Raw genomic sequence first — 16,346 nt, 5'->3', positions numbered from 1 at the left:
ACTTTTCTTGACCAGTAGCTTTTTGCTTTAAACCAAACGTGAACATTTCTCTAGTACAAGTTTTCCAGTTAAAATTCAGAGGAATTCAGTGAAGAGTCACATTTCATAGCTCTCAAAGAAAAATGTTCTGCGTAAACAGAGTGCACAGGTGTCACAAGTAGTGTTTGCTGTTACGCAGAACATCCGCAGGAGCAGCTTCAGGGGTGCTGATAGTGGCGAAGATCCCAATGGTGAGTTTCAATTTGGATGACAGAAACAAATTGGTGTCCTGGTGAAATGTTCAGTTTTCATTTTCCTTCTCATCATTACTGACTTGGAAAAAAAATAAATACAAATGCAATGGTAGAGCACTTAAGAAAAACTGAAAAATGCGTCACCATTTCTCTGTCTGTTAGAAGGTTCTGCTTGACAGTGAGATCTATTTATTTTCCATTTATTTTCATCTCAAACTGACTAATTAGTATTTAAAGCCAGGCACAAGCTTCTGACGGTAGTGATTTTGAACACCCCTGCCTGCTATGCGCGGCTTAAGATGTCTCCTGCGATAGTATGGCGAAGATTGGGGTCTCAGACCTTTGCACATCAATCAGCATTACTGATACACTGGTTCCCCCTTCACAGAAGCAGAATCAGATGCAGAAGCAGAGTGTGCACTGCAGAGATTCTTGGTCGGTATCCTCCCCCTCTTTTCCTTTCCCTCTTTTCCTTCCTTCTTTCTCTTGTTCTTTCTCTGCCTCACAGAGCGCTAGAACACCTGCGCATTTGTGGTCTTCATCCTTATTGAGAAATGGGCGTGGGACAGGCCTTTACTGGTTTCTGTTGGAGAGGGACAAAGGCATGTAGTCTGGTAACATGGATAGAAAAAACGGAACTCTACTAGGGAGAGAGTACATGTAACCAATGTCACATCTACTGGCTGGTGTCTCTGTCCTTCCCTTCAGAATTATTCCTGTAGCAAAGAGAGCTTTTATAGTTATGATGGCAGAAATGATGTGCCTGCTGTAGTATAACCTGGTGAGATAACTTACGAGTTCTAGCTTTTTTTGTGATGGTATAGTTTGGGGTTTTTTTTTGCTGTTTTGGGGAAGGGGGTTGTTTGGTGGTTTGTTTTTTTGTTGTTGTTGTTTTGTTAGCAGTTTACTAGGGTCGGACTTTGGGTCAACTTGTCAAGCCATTACATTGCCAGATTGTTTCCGTGCACATTTGTAAAACCAGTCTCTATCTTTTGGTGTAAGATTTCTTGACTTGGGATTATTGAGGAATTTGTATGCAAATACCCCTTCAAGGTTTCCTGGTTCAAAGGTTCTTCTGTATCTGGTGCTCATGGATAAGGTAAAACGTGGAACAGCTGACAAGACTTGAGTCACTGACAGATTCCATCTTCAGTATCTCATCTTGCAGCTCAATCCCTCTCTCACTGAACTGAGTGGTGAAACGGACTTCGGCAAGAACTGAGGATGTCTAAACCTGTTCATAGTTACAAATGTTTTTCCCCTGAAACTTGAAAGACCTGCCTGGTGACTCTTTGGTATTGAAATCCCACCCTGGCACTGGAACGCTGGTGAAACTGGTGTGTTGATTTTGGCACTTGCATAAATAACCTCCTTGGAATGTTTTCCAGTTCATGTGCTTTTGTTAATGTGTCTCTACAACCTGCAGAGATCTGGTAATGTGTCCTTCCTGGCTCTGAGGTATATTGTGAGAATTATTACTACAGTAGGTAAAACTTCAAGGGTTTTTTTGGCAATAACTGCGCTTTTTACATTTCTTTTTTTTTTCTTAAATAACTTGGGGCCGCTTTGTTGTTTCTGGATTTCATTTCCAATGTCCCGTCCTTACCCTCATTTGTGTAGAAGTATGTGTTTGTGTGTCTCGAAGGGAAAAAAGGCACTAAGCAAAAATGCAGGAAAACTTGTCTGGAGTCAGAGGGCAGAGAAGTAATATTGCTGTGCTTCTCCCCTACTATTCACCGGTGGTGCAGTGAGTTTGCCGAAGGTTTTCCTAGCCAATATAAAGTTAATAATAACTGAATAATAGCTAATAGTAGTGAATTGGGCAGTTTCTTCCACCTCTAAATGTATTCTGTGCTTGCAATTAAAGAACTAATCTATTGTGTCTGGGACCAAGGAAAATTCTGACTTTATTTACTTTGAATCCAAACAAAATTTTGGTTATGACACCCTGGAAAATGTTTTACAACACAATAGGAACTGTGTTTAAATTCCCAATACATTTATCAGAGTTGTATAAAGTATTGGGCGTTGAATAAGAGATGTATCACAGGACGTTAGTCACATGCTAAAGAATAATCATGGTAGTATTTGTCATAATGTCTTTTTGTTTTTTTGCGTTGTTTATACCTGTGTGAAAGATGCTAACTGGTAAAGGACAGCAGAATTGATTCATAGCTTTTGAGCAGTTAACAGATGCTGAGATCAAAAGATGTTACTCAGCTAACATAACCTGAAAGTCTTCTAAGTTTCCCAACTTTAATTTGTGTTTTGGCTTTAGAGCACCAAGAATGTGAGGATGCGCCATCATAATCAGTGAAATTTGGTCTGTGGTGATGAATGACCGTATCTGAGAGCTGGGCTCAAGAGAGGGGGCAAATAGGAGGTTTTGGGAGGGATCTAAATGGGAGGAGAGGGATGAATCTGCACACTTTTCTTGGGTTTACCTCCAGAAAGCTGCGACAGTGTCATCAGCAAGAAAAATCAAATAGCCCAGTTATTGCAACAGAGAAGCACAGGAAGTGTCGGGTGACCAAAAATACAGAACTGATGCAGGTGTCAAAACAACAGTCTGTCTGCAGCAGAGAGGAGGAGTCATGAGAAACATCAGTAGAGAAGTGGTGTTGATAAGACTTGTGGTTCTGGAGGACTGTTTTGAGATGGACTGGCAGCGGGTGTGTGGATGGCAAAAAAGCAGGAGGCTGGGTGGTGAACGCGGGTCATGATCAGAACATAGAGGGGAGTTCTCGCAGCTCAAACCATGACACATTCTCTCTGTGTATGCCCAAGTCTTACTTCATCGCCAGAACAAAGAAGCAGTTAGAAGGATGAGCCTCAGATTGAGACAGAAGAAAAGAGCAAAAAAAGTCCTCCGTAGGGGTAGAGTTTTGTGTAGAACCCGGAGGGGTTCTAGTGACGCTCATCCTCTGAAGCAAATCCATCTGAATACAAATAAGCAGTTTTGTTGAGACTTTACTGTAAAATCAGTGATCTCAAAACTCGCACTTTGTAGTAATGATCATTTTCTGCCTGACTGATGTGTGGGTTTTGTTGTTGTGGTTTTGTTTTTGGTTTGGTTGGTTGTTTTTTTTTTTTGTATCTAGGCTGACTGTTCTTTGGAGATGGTGTGATGAGACAAGTGACTAACCATTAAATTAAAGTTGCTAGAATGAAATAAATCTCAGGAGTATGACTTAGACATGCACAACTCATTCGAGACCTTTTCCTGATGTCTAGCTCGCTACGGAAGAACGTGAGGACTTCTTTAAGCCACCAGTCTTGGGAACAGTTACTCATGTGCCTAGAACTAAGCACGCTTGTCCCCATTAATGGAAGTCTGTGCTCAAAATGAACTGTGTGCTTAACCGTTAAATGGGCTTGTGGTCTCAAGTGTGTACTTGGTGCCTATGCGGTGGTTTGGCAAAGTCTGTTGTAAGCATGTGATCAAACCCTTGGAAAGCATGGCTCTTTGTCAGTTAATGACTCTCAGCCAAACCAGCGGCATTCTGATACCGTATTACTTCATGGTGGTCACAACGATGTTTTCCTTTCAGCATGCCATTTAGTGTGTGCACTTTGCCTCAGTGGTACCACTTCATGTTTAGGTTTTCAAACGTTGGACCTGATGTCTTTCTGTACTGCTGGATGGGTGCCATCTTTTTTGGAAATTACAAAGATTGTAGGTTTTTTTTCAAACTGACAGCTTGTCTTTTTTTCCCTCTGTGATATCTCACCCGATGCTGCTTGTTAGATTCTGCCTGCGTTTTCTAAAAACAGTTTCATAAAAAAAAAAAACAGTAGCTGTCTGTTATCTCCCCCCCACTACCCTTTTAAAAAAAGAAAAGGTCTTCACTACCTCTGAATGAAACACCACCTTTACACAATTGCCTATTGACTGATAGAGCAAAGTTAAAATAACTGAAGTTAAAATAATTTAGAAGTTCTAACCCTCTTTGGCAGTAGAAGAATGTATGTTGTGTCTCCAGTTGTTGGCATGCTCTTGTCCAGTATGGATAAAGAAAAATAAATTGAACATCTCTTGTATTTTCTTAATTGTTAGCCGCTTGGAAAATTATGGGTCAGGTAAATTGATAACCCTGTAAGTATTATTCAGTCCACGGTTCTACTGTTACCTTTCATTAAACTGCTTTAAATGCATGATGACTCAGGCCGGCCGGTTCCACTGCTGCATTTTTTCCATTGTCAAAAGTATAGAAGTTTTGGTCTCATCAGGGCTGCATGGCTTTACTTTGTTTGTTTGGCTAAACTGTTTGGATCTCCATACTCCAAGACTGAATAACGCAAACTTCATTCATGGAAAAGCGAACACTTTGTGTCAGTTAGGGCATCACTTGCCAGCTCATCAGCGTTCACTAGTTGTACCTCTTGCTTTTCACAGCTCCTCATGTTAGATACACCAAGTAGACACTTACTGTGTGTATATATGCATATATATGTTGGGCTTTGTTGTTTTTAAAAATTGTTTTCCTATATGGAACTGTATTCTCTGAATGTGTCAAGGCACATTATTTAAGAATCTATACTCGTTTTAAAGTGAATAGTGGAATTATTGTACTAAGAAATATTTGCTTGCAATTTGAACACTGGTTTCTAAAGGCTTTGATTCACAAGCCAAAATGGCTAAGCAGGTTGCTGCTCCTGGTGTACGCTCAGGGCTGGGACAGCTGACACTCTTCTGAAATAGCTGCGTCTTAGAGTGCAGTGATTTAAGGGAAACCATCACAGATTTTGTTTTGTCAAGAGGATGTTGTGCTGTAACTTTGCACTGTAAATAGCTTGTGAATCAGAAGCCTTGAGCAGCTGATTGCTGCTTTCTGCCATTAACATGTATTTATGACACAAAGGAAGGTGAGTGGGGTGTAAGTGCTCCATTTGTTTGTTTTATTTTCTCAGTCACAGTTGCATCCTTTTAAAAATGGCTTTTTTTTTTCTTGGTCAATAGTGTAGGTTAAATCAACACAATTTTTACTTTGACTCGCGGAAAAGCTTTTGTGGTATTTTTCTGCAATCTCAAACTTGGGTTTGGACTGAATTGTGGATTTTGCAAAGACAGAACTGACAATTACAGCACACAAATAATTTCAGCTCAGTTCTGCGGACTCCTGACGAAGGTGTAGTGACATGTTGGCTCTGTTGTGACAGAAGAACCTTCTTATGTGTGTGTGACTATAGAAGTCCTCTAATTCTTGAATTAAGATCTTTCAGTAGGTTTGCTGTCTATAGTTAGGTTCTAAGTCCGCTTAACCTGAAAGCTTCAAAAGGTTTTGGGATATTTCGCCTCTGATAAGTAGGAGAAGAAATGCTTTTTTTTCCCCCTTCTCATGGTGAGTTTTGGAACTGGCAAACAAGCAGCAGTGCTTTTTGAAGCTCTGTATGATAAGCAAACAAAGGTAAGTTTCCTTTGTGAATAAGAACAAAGAGCTACTTGAAGCAGCTTTCAAGTTGCTAAAACTAATAATCTCAGTGTTTCACAGAATCACAGAATTTTCAGAGTTGGAAGGGACCTCTAGAGATCATCTAGTCCAACTCCCCTGCTAAAGCAGGATTGCCCGAGCACATTACTCAGGACTGCATCCAGGCGGGTCTTGAAAATCTCCAGAGAAGGGGACTCCACAACCTCCCTGGGCAGCCTGTGCCAGTGCTCTGTCACCCTCATCGTAAAGAAGTGTTTCCGTGTATTTGAACGGAACTTCCTGTGTTCTAACTTGTGCGCGTTACCCCTCGTCCTGTTACTGGGAACCATTGAAAAGAGCCTGGCTCCGTCCTCCTTCAACCCACCCTTTAGATACTTGTACGCCATAATAAGGTCTCCCCTCAGCCTTCTCTTCTCCAGGCTAAAGAGTCCCAGCTCTCTCAGCCTTTCCTCATAAGGGAGATGCTCCAATCCCTTAATCATCTTAGTTGCCCTTCGCTGGACTTGCTCCAGCAGTTCCCTGTCCCTCTTGAACTGGGGAGCCCAAAACTGGACACAGTATTCCAGTTGTGGCCTCAGCAGTGCAGAGTAGAGGGGGAGAATGACCTCCCTCGACCTACTGGCCACACTCTTCCCTATGCAGCCCAGGATTCCATTGGCCTTTTTGGCAACAAGGGCACATTGCTTGCTCATGGATAATTTACTGTCTACCACAACCCCCAGATCCTTCTCCTCTGGCTCTTTGTTTATCGGACTAGTAATTGCCATCTGGAACAAAAAGGTGGAATGTGGATTTTTTTAATCAAATCTAGAGGGTTTCTTTTTTACTGAAAATATGACCCTTAAAATATCTATATTTTGCATCAAAGGCAAAGACTCAAAAATCCCATCTTTTGCACCTGAAAATTAGCTTTGGAATACGTTCAGATAAACTGGTAGAGACAGAGGATATTAGATTAAATTGGGAATCATCTTGAAATTAGATGCTCCTAATAAAACAGGGCATCAAAGATGTTACTCATGAAGTCGTCTACTTTTTTGTGAACGCTTCCTTACTCTTTGCGGACTCGATAAACTTTGGGAGTTGATCGGTGTATTTAGCATTTTGCCCTGCCTAAAGCCCCATTGCATTTGCTTGTATCTAAAGTTGCCACGAGGAAAGAAAGAATTAATATGTAAAACGTAGAGCTAGAAAAAGTTGAAAGCTAAAGTTAGTATTTTTGGGGGGGGGCTGTCTACACAGTGCCGTCTGTGCGGTTACTGATCTCTTGCCTGGCGTGGAAGGCTCTACAAGGTAGCTAGAACCTGACCTGCTCGTAAAGATATACGTTATTTGCAGATACAGATATTCAAGAAACTGCTCCAACAGATTTGCTTCAGGTCAGGCTTCTTTTAAGCTGACACTTGTTTGCAGTCTGTACCTCTGGGTGAAGCGTCTGGCAGGCATCGTAACTTGAATGCGCTATGACATATTACGTGACCCGTACTGCATGCCTTTGTTTATACTATCGTACCGCAACAAAACCAGACTTTCTCTCTTTTTTTTTTTTTTTTTTTTTTTTTCCCCCCCTCTCTTCTCTAATATAGATTGGGGGGTGCTGCAGTCTTAACGTCTTTTCTGTACGTGACAACAGATTATCTCGAATTCCCTCTGAAATTTCACAAGCCGCTGAACTTCATGTCCTGGATGTTGCTGGAAACAGGTAAGAGGTTTTTGTATTGCCACTTTCTTTTGCTGGATTTACTTAATTCTTTCTAACAACAAAAGACACTACATCCAAGAATGAAGTAACAAAAAACCAGTTATGACTTTTGTGTTAGTGTTACTGTTGAAATTGTCAAAGTAGTCTTCTCCTTTGTCCCAAAGTAGCATAAATTGTGTGTTGTCATGAGTACATTTTCTGAATTGCTTTGACCCTGAGGAAAAGATGGGATTTAAAAAAAAACCCCTCTGGATTTCTTAATTAAAACTGAGAGTCTAGGCAATTTGGTAGAGCTTCAGCTGAAACTACCAGCCTTAACGTCAGGTAACACTAATACTGAGTTTCTTACCTCAGAGATACAGTCCAAGTAACAAATAATGCCACTTTCACCTTGTGGCTTGTCATGAATCTTAGTTGACATGCTTCAGACATCAAAATGCAAAAAGGAGGGGATTGAAGCGTAAAGCAGCAAATTAGTTCAGTTGCTTAGTAGGACGTTAAACAGGGGCCAGAAAAAAGGAAAAGCAAATGGCCTCTCATCTAAGCAATGTAATTGTCTCATAGGCACTGACATATTTCTGTTCTGGCAACTGTATGTATATAAGGCTCCAGAGCAGAAGCAGCTGTCTGCCTTCCAGGGTGTTTTACCGCAGGAGAAAGAGCTCAGCGTGGCTTTATCTGTTACTCACAGCTACAGAGAATTATGGTATAAAGTCAAGCTGCAGAGTCTTTTTAAAAGAATGGAGTAGTTGGAGTTGGTGAACACTGCAATGCTGTTTATTCCAACTCAGGGATATATACTTAAGAGTCAACTTCATGACTATCTGTTAAATCTCCTGGAGCTTGCCTTGACGTTTTTACTTTACTTTTTTGAACTAGGTTGACGTATCTTCCCCTCTCACTGACTACCTTAAAGCTGAAGGCTTTGTGGTTGTCTGATAACCAGTCCCAGCCTTTGCTGACGTTTCAGACTGACACAGACCCTGAAACAGGAGAGAAGATTTTAACATGTGTATTACTTCCTCAAATGCCTTCTGAGCCTGGTTGCCAAGGTAAGTGCCTGCAGTCAGTTTTTCATTATGTGTAGAAGTACTTCATCTTTGTTTACCGTGTTGTCTGTTCCATAAAGGTTTGTAAAGCATGCATAAACTCTAATGAGCAAAGTGGCAAAGTTCTGGTTGAATTTTAACTTTTACACTTTTTTTTTTTTTGTAGTCATACTAGTTTTCAGAAGAGTTGAAAAACGTGGCTGTGAGTGTTATTGAAAATACAATGACACTAGCTACAATAAATAAAATATAGACCTGGAAGAGGAATTCTTGATAATATCATTGTTCTGAGGCTAACCAGTGGGCCAAGTAGTACTGTCCCTATTTGTGCCCATTGATTATACATCTTAAATATATATATATGTAGTGAAAATTGGTGGCTTTCCAACTACAATCTCTTTAGCAGAAAAATAGTTGCATAGCTAGTAATAAGCAGTAGTCATTTTATTTTTTAGCAAGCTAATTTTTTTTTTTCAAGCAAAGATGCTGTACAGTAACTTTATTACGTTCTTTAACAAGTGTAGAATTGCAGTATCAGTTGCTTTTACCTTTTGTGCTGAAACTTGCCTCTGGGTCAGGTGGAACCATAAACTCTTTTTCACCGTTGGCTGGATTGCTGCTCCAATAACCTCTGGATGTTTTTTGTCCTCAAGCGATGTGTGAACATTCAAGGGGATTCATCTGAGCTAATATTTAAACTTTTGCTGTAATCACTGGAGAGTAATTTATCCCATCCAAGAATAGACTTTTAAAAGAAATCACGTGGATTCTTCTCCACTGAGTACAAAGGGGGTCTGAGGAGAAAAGCTCAACTGTAGATTATCTGTATCGTAGGTACCCAACCCAAACTTACCTAGATTAATTCCACTCTTGGAATACTTTGCAGCTGGAGCAAATGGAAACTATTAAAGCAGTAGAAGTGTACAAATGGCTGTTTTGTGTCAGCTTCTGGATTTTAAGAATACAAATTGCATTAAGAATTAAAATAAGTAAATTAATTAACTCCTTTACCTGTAGAGAAGATTAAGCTAGCTCAAGAGGAGTAGCTGAGGCAGGCTGACTTTCTCTAAAAGCCTCACTACTAGAAATCAGATTTCCTCTTGTCCAAATGAATCTCGTGACTTCAAGGGTAGAAGGCTTGGAATTTAGATTGTTGGACGTGTACGCCTAGCAATACTAAAAGGAAGAGGTCAGTGAAAGCAATGATCCTGCGTTATGGAGTGCCATTTAGGGAAACGGCTAATGTCAGATGGCAGCCATGGTCAGGGAAAAAGGCATGTCGAGTGGCAAGTATATTAAATTATATAATCAGTACTCTAAAACGGCCACAAACTTGAAACAGTCCAAGTGCAGAAATTTCTCTCTTATACAGAAACTATTTATTGTGTATACAGAAACTATTTATTGTGTGTACTTGATAACAGAAAATTAATGCAAGTTTTGTTTTCTTTCAAAAAAAAAAAGAAAAAGCCAGTTGTAAATCCCGGATGAGTAATTGGTTGGATATTGCAATTTTTAACAATACAGCATGTTGATGTTTTAGACTTGCTGGGAATCTTTAGTTATGTTCTGCTGTTCTAACAGATAACCTACCACGATGTGGTGCACTGGAGAGTTTGGTAAATGAAATGTCAGATGAAACATGGAACGAGCGGGCAGTGAACAGAGTCAGTGCAATTCGCTTCTTAGAAGATGAAAAAGATGAAGACGATAATGAAATGGTATGTTTTCCCAGCCTCTGGATCCCTGCAGACACTGTGACTTTAACACAAAAGTGTAAAAGTATCTGAGCTGTCTTGCTGCAAATATTTCAGCTGTGACTGCATGCTTTTTGCATACGTTTGTAGCAGAAACTGTTCGTGTGTACTGCTGAAACTTTTCATTCTGACTTAAAAAGCCGTTTGTTTTTTGTTTTTTTTTTCCCTGCTTTGAATATAACTTTCATTTTCTGATGCAGGACAGTCTTTGTTTTGCTTTGTTTTCCTGTGTCTGCTCAGGATGGTTTATTTCCAGAAACAAGATAGAATCTTTCCCTGCATCTGTGAAGCTTTACTGCCTGACAGTATGTAGGGTCTAATTTAGGAATCCAGCACTCTGGCATGTGTCTCTGTTAAGTTTGCCATTGTTTGTCTCTCTAGTTTCTATTTCCAATCTCTTTCTTTCCCTCTCTCTTTGCTGCTTCTTTTTTTTTTTTCTCCACCATTTGCGTTGTAACAACCATAGTGTCCATAAACAGCAAGAACGTTGATCATTAGTTTCCCACTTAAACAAAGGATGTGGGAACATCTGTCACTGTACTTATAAGACCTCTCCATTAAGTTCGGCTCTGCATGTCCTGAAGATCAAAATGCAATGTGATCTGTAGCTTTACTAACTTTCATTAACAATTAAAACTCTTTGTAAAGATTAAGACTACTTCAATCAGATTTTCAGCGCGCTTCTCTGATGCTCTAAAAACTTGCGGGTGGTCCTTATTAGAGCTCATCTTGAGATACTTCAGGGCACTTTCTGGACTGTAGCACACGAGAAACATGGTCTTACTTTAAAAAGCGGCTGTAAAAATTCTTAGTTAGTAGGGAAATGAACATTTAGGTTTTCAAGTAAGGTGGTTTCTTAATCCAAAGCAGCAGAAACGAAATGTCTCTGACAAGTGTGGTTTGTAGGCTGCCTGATAAGGGAGTTCAGAAGGATGCTTCTTAACAACTGTGCCAACCGGAGGATATCCATACAATAACGAGGGCTCAGGTGTTAATGATAACTGCTTTTAGTCATGGTATTACAGCTTGACTTGAGGCAAGAACCTTCTTAGGGGAAAAAGTTGTTTACAATCCTACTGGGGAGGAGGAAGGGCACGTTTCCAAAGCAGTCTTGACCAATGCACCTATCTGTGGGTCATCAGTTCCGCTGTAATCTGCACAGTTTACATTTATGCCAGTGAAAAGTAATTGCATGTATGTACGTATTATACTGATACATATTTGTGCAATTATTCTTGGTGCTCTGTTGGTCTCTACTCTGGATGGTAACTGGGGTTTTCTTAAATTTTGTTTTCCTTGTAAAGGTTTCAGCACAATGATGTTAGATGTTCTTGTGCCTAAGACGGGAGAGAAATGCTCCCTCTTCTTCAGATATTTGTTCTCAATTGACAGGAGAACCAAACTGTGTGGTGGGGCTGGAAGACATACAGAGCTCCACGCAAACATGTATTTGACACTGTAAAGAGATCTTGTGGGATTCTTTCAAAACCAGCTGAATGTTTTCTGTTTGAAATGTGATCTTAAATCACTTGGGTGGTTTTAGGGGAAAAAAAATAATCCCCAACTATATTTATGAAGGAATCTTCGTATCATAACTTGTAATTGTACTTCACTTGAGTGGCTTTCAGATTAGTTGGTCAAGAGAGGAAAAAATTTGCTCCTAGACAGTTCTTAAAACCTCTTTCACTGTCTTCATAAACAAGCAGCTATGAAAATAATGTTCAACACAGAGCATCGTAGTTAGAAAAGGAAAAGCGGGGGGGGAAGAGAAAAAAGGCAATACCTAATATTTGGTATGTGAATTCTAAAGCCTTGAAAGTGTGTGTTGTTTTTCAAAGAGACGAAGGCAAAACCACTTACTGCACTGTTTATTTTTAGAGAACACTTCTAAGGCGAGCCACTCCACACCCTGGAGAATTAAAGAACATGAAAAAGACAGTGGAGAATTTACGGAATGATATGAATGCTGCTAAAGGACTGGATTCAAACAAAAACGAGGTCAATAATGCCATTGACAGAGTGACCACTTCTGTGTAGAGTTTTATCTCCAGGTTTTACCTCCTGTGTCTTCCCCTGCTGTTGAAACGTTCCTGTCGTCTTCTGGGACCTCACTGAGCCCCTTTTTGTTTTTAACCAGAACCTGATTCATCATCTCCATATATGTGAAAAGTGCTGCCCACTGGAAGAAAGTGCCTTATTTCATCCAGGCAGTGAACCAAGAATTTCCAAATCGATATTGTAATTTTACTAGTGCTAGGCTTTTTTAAGTATAATACACTACTGTATGCAGAATACAATATTTTTGTCTTAAACACAGGGGGAATAATGCTTTTCTTTTCCAGAGTGCTGGGGTATCTTTTTCCCAGTGGCTGGATGTGCTGGTGAGAAATATAGTTTTGTGGAAAATTGATACACTTTTTTATTTTTTTGGCAGCTCAGATGGTGTAAATTTTAAATTTTTGTATAGGACTTTCATAACAAAAATGATGTATTTCATTTTTAAGAGAAAAATTATCTTGAGCGGTACATATTTTAGTATTTGTGGAAGAGAATGATTTCATGGACAACTGTATTCATTTGTCTGTACCACCCATTGTGCCTTATTGTGTCCTGTATGTCATATTAGTCTTAAATGTAACAATTCTCGAGGAAAGTGAGTAGATTTAAACTTGGTCTCCTGTTTTAGATATGTTTTTCTTTTCAAACAATAATTTGTTGGGATTTTTACAACAGAGAATTTATGTTTATATCATGGGATTTTAGGTCGTGAAGCACAAATGTTAGTTTTGTTGTAAGCAGAATTAAGATTAAAATGACCAAACTGCTATTGTTTATTACATAATGCACTCACACTTTAACTTAGTTGTAATGAAACATCTTGTTTTGGATGCTGTGTTGCATTGCAGTCACTAGAAATTCATGCTTCCGTTCTCTCTTTTTTTTTTTTTTTTAAATGTGCCATCTGTAAAATAACTTGAAAAACAGCACGATAGACTTTCAGAAGCACAGTATGAAACTAGTTTTATGTATTACACAAGAAAGCATGATTCTTTAAAGTGCTTTGGTGGTTTTATATAAATATATAAAACCATAATAAAAACATAATCTTTAAAAGCTTCAGTAGATTTATTGTATCATTAAAATAGCAATTAAAGTATGTATGAATTGATACTGCAATTTACTATCATTGTTACTGTGTTGCACGTCCAGTGGGCCAATGCTGATGTCAAGGTTTTGTTAAATCTGTGGGTTATGGTTTGTTTATAAAGGTAAGTATTAACCAAGTTGAATTCAGTAAGTAACAATTTTGCAAAAGGCTCCTAAAGATTGATTTTGGTGTCTCTGGGTTCTCTGTGTGCCATGAGTTAACAAAGACCACTGACTTGTTAAGCGCAGGGTCTCGAGCAGTCTGACTTCAGAGCAAAGATTTGACATATTCAGTGTGACCTAATGCAATGAACCCAAATTTCAACAAAATTAAAGACCTGACACTTCACATACAGCTAACCACGTGCCGCCTTCTGCTGAACATTTCTTACAGTGAGTGTTGGTGGTATGAGGGTTTCTGGGAGAAGATGGGAAAGGAGGAGATCAGGGTAGTCATTCTAACTTCTGTGTTAAAATTAGTGACAGCAATCTGTGATAATTTTTGTAATTTAACTTTCTAAATTTTGATTTTAAGCTTTTAAAAAAAGGCACTGCTTTCTTCTTGCTATTGGACAAGCGGGTATGGCAAGCCATCTCCAAATACTCAAATCTGTCCTGGCAAAATACATTCATTTTTATGATTTCTTCTCATCCCAAAGATCCTCATTTGAGCTTTGAGGTATGGTCTCCTCTTTGCAGGAGCTGCTGCAGGTTGATAGGTGTTAGGTTAGTTCTGGGGTAGCGCGATTTCATTCTTCCCAAGGCAGAGCTCTGCCTGTTGTTTTTGGCAAACTGCTCTTAAAATAAAACAAGAAAGAAAATGAGGTTTTGGTACAGTTGACTCCAATCTTAGGTAGAATTTTCTCTTTAAAGTACTTACTGGGATCGACATAACAGAAGTTTAAAAATGTAGGAGACTGTACCCGCAGCCCAAGTAAACCTCAGCAAACCCATTTGAGATGAAAATGAGTTCCTAAAAAAGACAGACCAAAGCCAAAGGCAGCAGAGTCTGAGCTCTGTGATGACAGTTTTTTATTTGGAGGCTGTGGTTTGGTTGGTTGGGGTTGTTTGGTTTGTTGGGTTTTTTTTTTTTTGTTGTTTTTTTTTTTTGTCTTCCCAGCATCTGCTCCAGGCATAAAGAGGAGAGCTCCATCAGCTAGATGAAATGAATGTGTAAAGCCTGGATTTGGGCTTTGCCTAATGTGCCACTGGATAAAAATAATTAACTCCCTCCTGCTGAAGTCGGAACAAGACATAAACGTTATAGCTCTGCACCACAGCCCCAAAACTATGCAGAATACAGGCACTACTTACTGCATTGGCTTTGACATGAAGTAACTGCTCAGCAATCGATTTATTTTTTAATAGTGGAATGAATATTTGTTTTGGTTTCTCTAGCTACAGAGAAACGGGTGATCCAAGCTCGTTGCCTTCATTTGGGGCAGTTTCACGTTCCTACACCCTAGTATCATCTCCTTGTGGTCCTCTCAGCCAAAGGCAGGTGGTATGAATTGCTTATTGAAGGTGTTTGCCTCCGTTCATTTGTAAAAGAAAATAAATTGAGCTCGGAGCAGAATCCAACAGTTGCTTGACGAGAGGTTGGAGGAGCTGAAGTCCATCATCAGCCCATCCCGCTCCCCAAAGGAGTGTTGGTGCTCCTTGCCTTTCACTGCCGTCTGTCTTCACTTTGTGAATCTGTGTGAGAAAAGTCTGGATTTTCATTACAGTGTTTTTTTCAGTGAGTATCTGGGGAGATCTGAAAGAGGAGGTGTATTTTTCAGTCTTCTGCACTAACCCTGTATAGCGCTGTATCTCGTTAATGTCTTTTGTTGATGCTCTGTGAGTGAGGCAATTTGAGATCCCGCTCTGCTGCAGGTAGTTCAGCGGTGTACACAATTTAGTGTAGGGTGTTTGTGTCTGGCAATAAGTGCATTTTTCCAGGCTAGGAAAAACTTGAGGTATGACAACAGCTACTGGTGGTGTGGAATGACGGCAGCTGAAGTGTCATTTGTTTTCAGGGCTGAAAAGATGCTCGGATACTCCCTGCGCAAACAGCGACAAGTGGCTGGCTACCCTCTCTCCCCCCCAAATGCTCAGTGTCTGGTTCACATCACTTTTTATTATGAAAGTGACTTGTGCGTCATCCCACCCGATCAAACCTCCAGCAGCATAGCCTCCAGCAGTCCCTCCTCTCTGGAATGGTCCATACGTGTGCCATTTTGTAAAGTGGTTTACATACACTTTTCCTCCCAGCAGTGTCAATAAAGTTCCAGGCACTTTTACCTGTATTTCATAACCAGGAAAAGCCGATGATACTTGTTATGCTGAAGCAGTGTGTGTCCTTCCCAGTCTCTGCTTCTTTTCTCTTGCTGATGCTAACAGGAGACGGAGAAGTGAATATGATTTTGTAAGCATAACTTTTTTTTTTTTTTTTCCTCTCTATAAACTTCTACTTTTTCAATTGCTTAGTAAGTCTTTGGGGAGGTGGGTTTACTGCAAGGAAAGAAACACTGCAAAACTTGCACGCTGCTTTATTCGCTATAAACGGGTAACCAGGGAAAACCAATTGACCATAGTGGTGGAGTGGATTTAATATTAACCTGTCAGTTACTGCATGCAGATTCTCTTTATTGAAAGTCACAATTCCGTAGTCTTACAAGAACAGGGAAAAAAAAAAAAGCAGCCTTGCTACCATTGTTGGTGTAGTTAGCGTAGCAACAGATTTTTCCATCCCCTGTGTGTTGCTCCAGGCTTTTTCTGCAACTTCCATATAAATTGCGTGTTGAGATTATTTTTCTGGCTTCCATGCCATATTTTTGATAATCAGCGTATTGTGGGAAAGTGCGTACTGGAAACTTGCATACCGCTGTCCTTTCCAGCAAATGACTTGTTTGTGTCCAGGACGCGCTGATCATCCTGCTGCTTCTCTAATACGAGTACTTTACAAGCGCTGGGTGAACCGTTTTTAGCTGATTAGCTACTTAACAGGTTTCACTGCTTGCTGCTCACAAATTCAGCTTTTGAGA

The 16,346-nt window shown here is 39.9% G+C and overlaps 1 protein-coding gene across 1 annotated transcript in view; it reads left to right on the top strand.

Annotated features, from left to right (window-relative positions):
- The window catches only part of LRRC1 (leucine rich repeat containing 1), a gene marked incomplete at its 5' end in the record, with an annotated part of 73,719 nt that extends 60,439 nt beyond the window's left edge, over nt 1-13,280 (top strand). Inside the window, 4 exons of the mRNA XM_082481870.1 lie at nt 7,252-7,367; nt 8,247-8,419; nt 10,001-10,137; nt 12,052-13,280. Of these exons, the coding sequence (XP_082337996.1) occupies nt 7,252-7,367; nt 8,247-8,419; nt 10,001-10,137; nt 12,052-12,210 (585 nt within the window). The 3' untranslated portion in view covers nt 12,211-13,280. The remainder of the gene's footprint in view (nt 1-7,251; nt 7,368-8,246; nt 8,420-10,000; nt 10,138-12,051) is intronic.
- Nucleotides 13,281-16,346: the final 3,066 nt, after the last annotated feature.

Source organism: Vanellus vanellus (assembly GCF_965231255.1).
Source record: "Vanellus vanellus genome assembly, chromosome: 3".
Classification (NCBI taxonomy): Eukaryota; Metazoa; Chordata; class Aves; order Charadriiformes; family Charadriidae; genus Vanellus; species Vanellus vanellus.
The sequence above is the reverse complement of the archived record's forward strand: the minus strand, read 5'-3'. Positions and strand labels throughout refer to the sequence as shown.